Raw genomic sequence first — 2,452 nt, 5'->3', positions numbered from 1 at the left:
GAACTCTTCAACTCCGCCTGAATATCTTGAAACAAATGAATCTGGCTACAATCTCTTCCCCCAGCGCGAATTTCTTTCATCTCCCGCTTCATTCCCATGCACCACTCTTCCCATTCTTGTACTTTAGAAATGAAACAGCCACTAGCGACCTTTTCCCTGAACAGCCACAGGGTTTTTACCGGTAGCTAGATTGCATAGTCCTCAATAGCTCTAATGCTATTGAGGATTATTCAAAACTATGCAATAAAAGAATATGCGCTGTAATTCTTTGTTTGGTGAAGTCTGTTTTGAGATTTCACCTTGAGCAACCATGGAATTTGAGCATGACATTTGGAGCTATCAACCTACGTAGGCGCGTCTGAGATCCAGTAACTGCTTTGTAGGTGTAAGAAAATGTACCCTACAGGGATGCTACACGTGATCTCATTTCATGATCAAAAGTCCATTAACGGGGTTCTTATATCTCATGACGAGAATTCCCTCATCGTGGTTGCATTGTGTATACCCAACCCAGAATGGCCCAGAGTCTACATCTCTGATGAATATATCTTTATCATCCTCATCATTAAAATCTATCATAGTATATGCCCTTGGGATTTTTCTAATAGACCGAACCTGACGGAACGACCAGGCGAAACTGAAGGCAATTTGCGCGTAAAACTCAAAGGACTGTTGGCAAAGCTCCAGAATTGAAAAAGGTAGATTGTCTTGTTTTGCATGAGTGTGACTCTAATTTTACATTCCAGAGTAAGTTACTGTTTCAGTCCGTTTATTGAATTGGACAATGTTATTCCGGAAAGGCGAACATGGAAGGAGAATAATTAGTTATTCAAGCAATGAGTATGTATGATATGACTCTTATTGGATAGAGTTAAAATAACATGTGGCTCTTAGATTGTGAGAGGACACAATACTCAAGATGGAAGGCAAAGAGTGAATAATTCATATAAGGAACAGAAAAGGTTTTCTACTTCATAGCAAGCTCAAAAATCTTCTGTTGATACAGAATCTTGAATTGTTTTCATATACCATCATTGGAAATAAAGTTTAACTTTCATACACGAATAAACACCTTGATGTCTTAGACTGAGCAAACTTGGGTTTTCGAGATCAACTTGTAGAATACGGGGAGGTAGAATTTTACACTGACTACTTTACACCGACTTCCCCGGTGTAAAACAGTTCCTGTGTAAAATTCGAAAAAAGGCCCTCAATTTTGAATTTTATACCAACATTTTGTTTTTTTTTTCTGTGCAAAATATCCCTGTGTAAAAGACTCGGTGTAAAAACATGGAGCCCCACCTCAACATGCAATTTTACACAGCAACTTTTACACCGTAAATCCCGGTGTAAAAAATCTCAGTGTAAAAAACCAGAAATGCCGCCAAAAAAAGAATTTTACACCGAGACACATTACACCGTCTCATTCCGGTGTAAACAAACACAGTGCAAAAATGCATTTCATGTAGAATTTTACACCGCCAGAATAACATTTCTACACCGACTATCAAAAAAGACAAAAGAGATCAAAGAAACCTTATTACCAAGTCACACACATCGTCTCCTCTTTCCTGTGGCATTAACCTCCGATACATCAGCCTCCTCGATGGAGGGCGGCTGCTCTTCAACTAATGCCCAGCCTTTCCATTTGGAATTTCTGGCCTTGGCTTCGACCTTAGCTTTCTGCGGCGGGTTGCGTTTGGCTTTGAAAAACCGCAAAAGACTGACTTAGCCCTGTTCATTATAATCAGAAACGAAAAGTATTTAACTTACTAGGTTTCCTCACAGTGACAGTTTCCCCTGCGTCAACCACTGTAGCTTTTTTCGAAGGAACTGCGGCTCCCTTCTTTGCAGGTGCTGCTATAGGTTTTTTCGCAGGTTGGCGTTTAGCTTGGAAACATTTAACCAATCAGCTTAAGTTTGTAAAATGTAAAATTCAAAATGTTGTTCCACTTACCTGGAACCTTCTTGACTACTATTGGCGGCGCTGAAACCTTGTCCAAGGTTGGTCTAATCAGATCTTGTTTGATCGCCGCCCTTTGGATATTCTCAACAAATGAAGATATATCTGGTTCGTTGTGAAGATCATGTTCATCGTCACTTGCATTGGGCCGGCCGCCTCCAAAAGGGAAATCATGTGTTGGCATCAAAAAGGGTATGGCTGAATGGTTTTTGGGAAACACCTTCATTAGGCCACGAATCGATTTTTGGATATGGTCGACTTCTGCTGTCGAAGGCATTCGTGAGTAAAACACCCAGCTAGTGTTTGGAGAACAACCGGCTAAGCTGGTCATGTCAGTTCCTTCCAGCTGAGCTCTACCTCCGTTGACCAGCTCATCGAAGTACCACACTCTAAAATTCCCTCGACTGAGCGCACAATCCTGCACCAATAATGTGAGTGTCCCCAGTATCCTCTGGAAACCATAAAGTATTCGACACCACCCATTTCAAT

At 41.0% G+C, this 2,452-nt stretch overlaps 1 protein-coding gene across 1 annotated transcript; it reads right to left on the bottom strand.

Annotated features, from left to right (window-relative positions):
• Positions 1-1,548: 1,548 nt before the first annotated feature.
• MELLADRAFT_90345 (uncharacterized protein) lies at positions 1,549-2,147 on the bottom strand (the record flags this gene model as incomplete). Its single annotated transcript, XM_007419686.1, has 3 exons — positions 1,549-1,703; positions 1,774-1,890; positions 1,958-2,147. The coding sequence occupies 3 exons, from the start codon at positions 2,145-2,147 to the stop codon at positions 1,549-1,551; spliced, it is 462 nt and encodes a 153-aa protein (XP_007419748.1).
• Positions 2,148-2,452: the final 305 nt, after the last annotated feature.

This window comes from Melampsora larici-populina (genome assembly GCF_000204055.1).
Source record: "Melampsora larici-populina 98AG31 unplaced genomic scaffold MELLAscaffold_374, whole genome shotgun sequence".
Classification (NCBI taxonomy): Eukaryota; Fungi; Basidiomycota; class Pucciniomycetes; order Pucciniales; family Melampsoraceae; genus Melampsora; species Melampsora laricis-populina.
The sequence above is the reverse complement of the archived record's forward strand: the minus strand, read 5'-3'. Positions and strand labels throughout refer to the sequence as shown.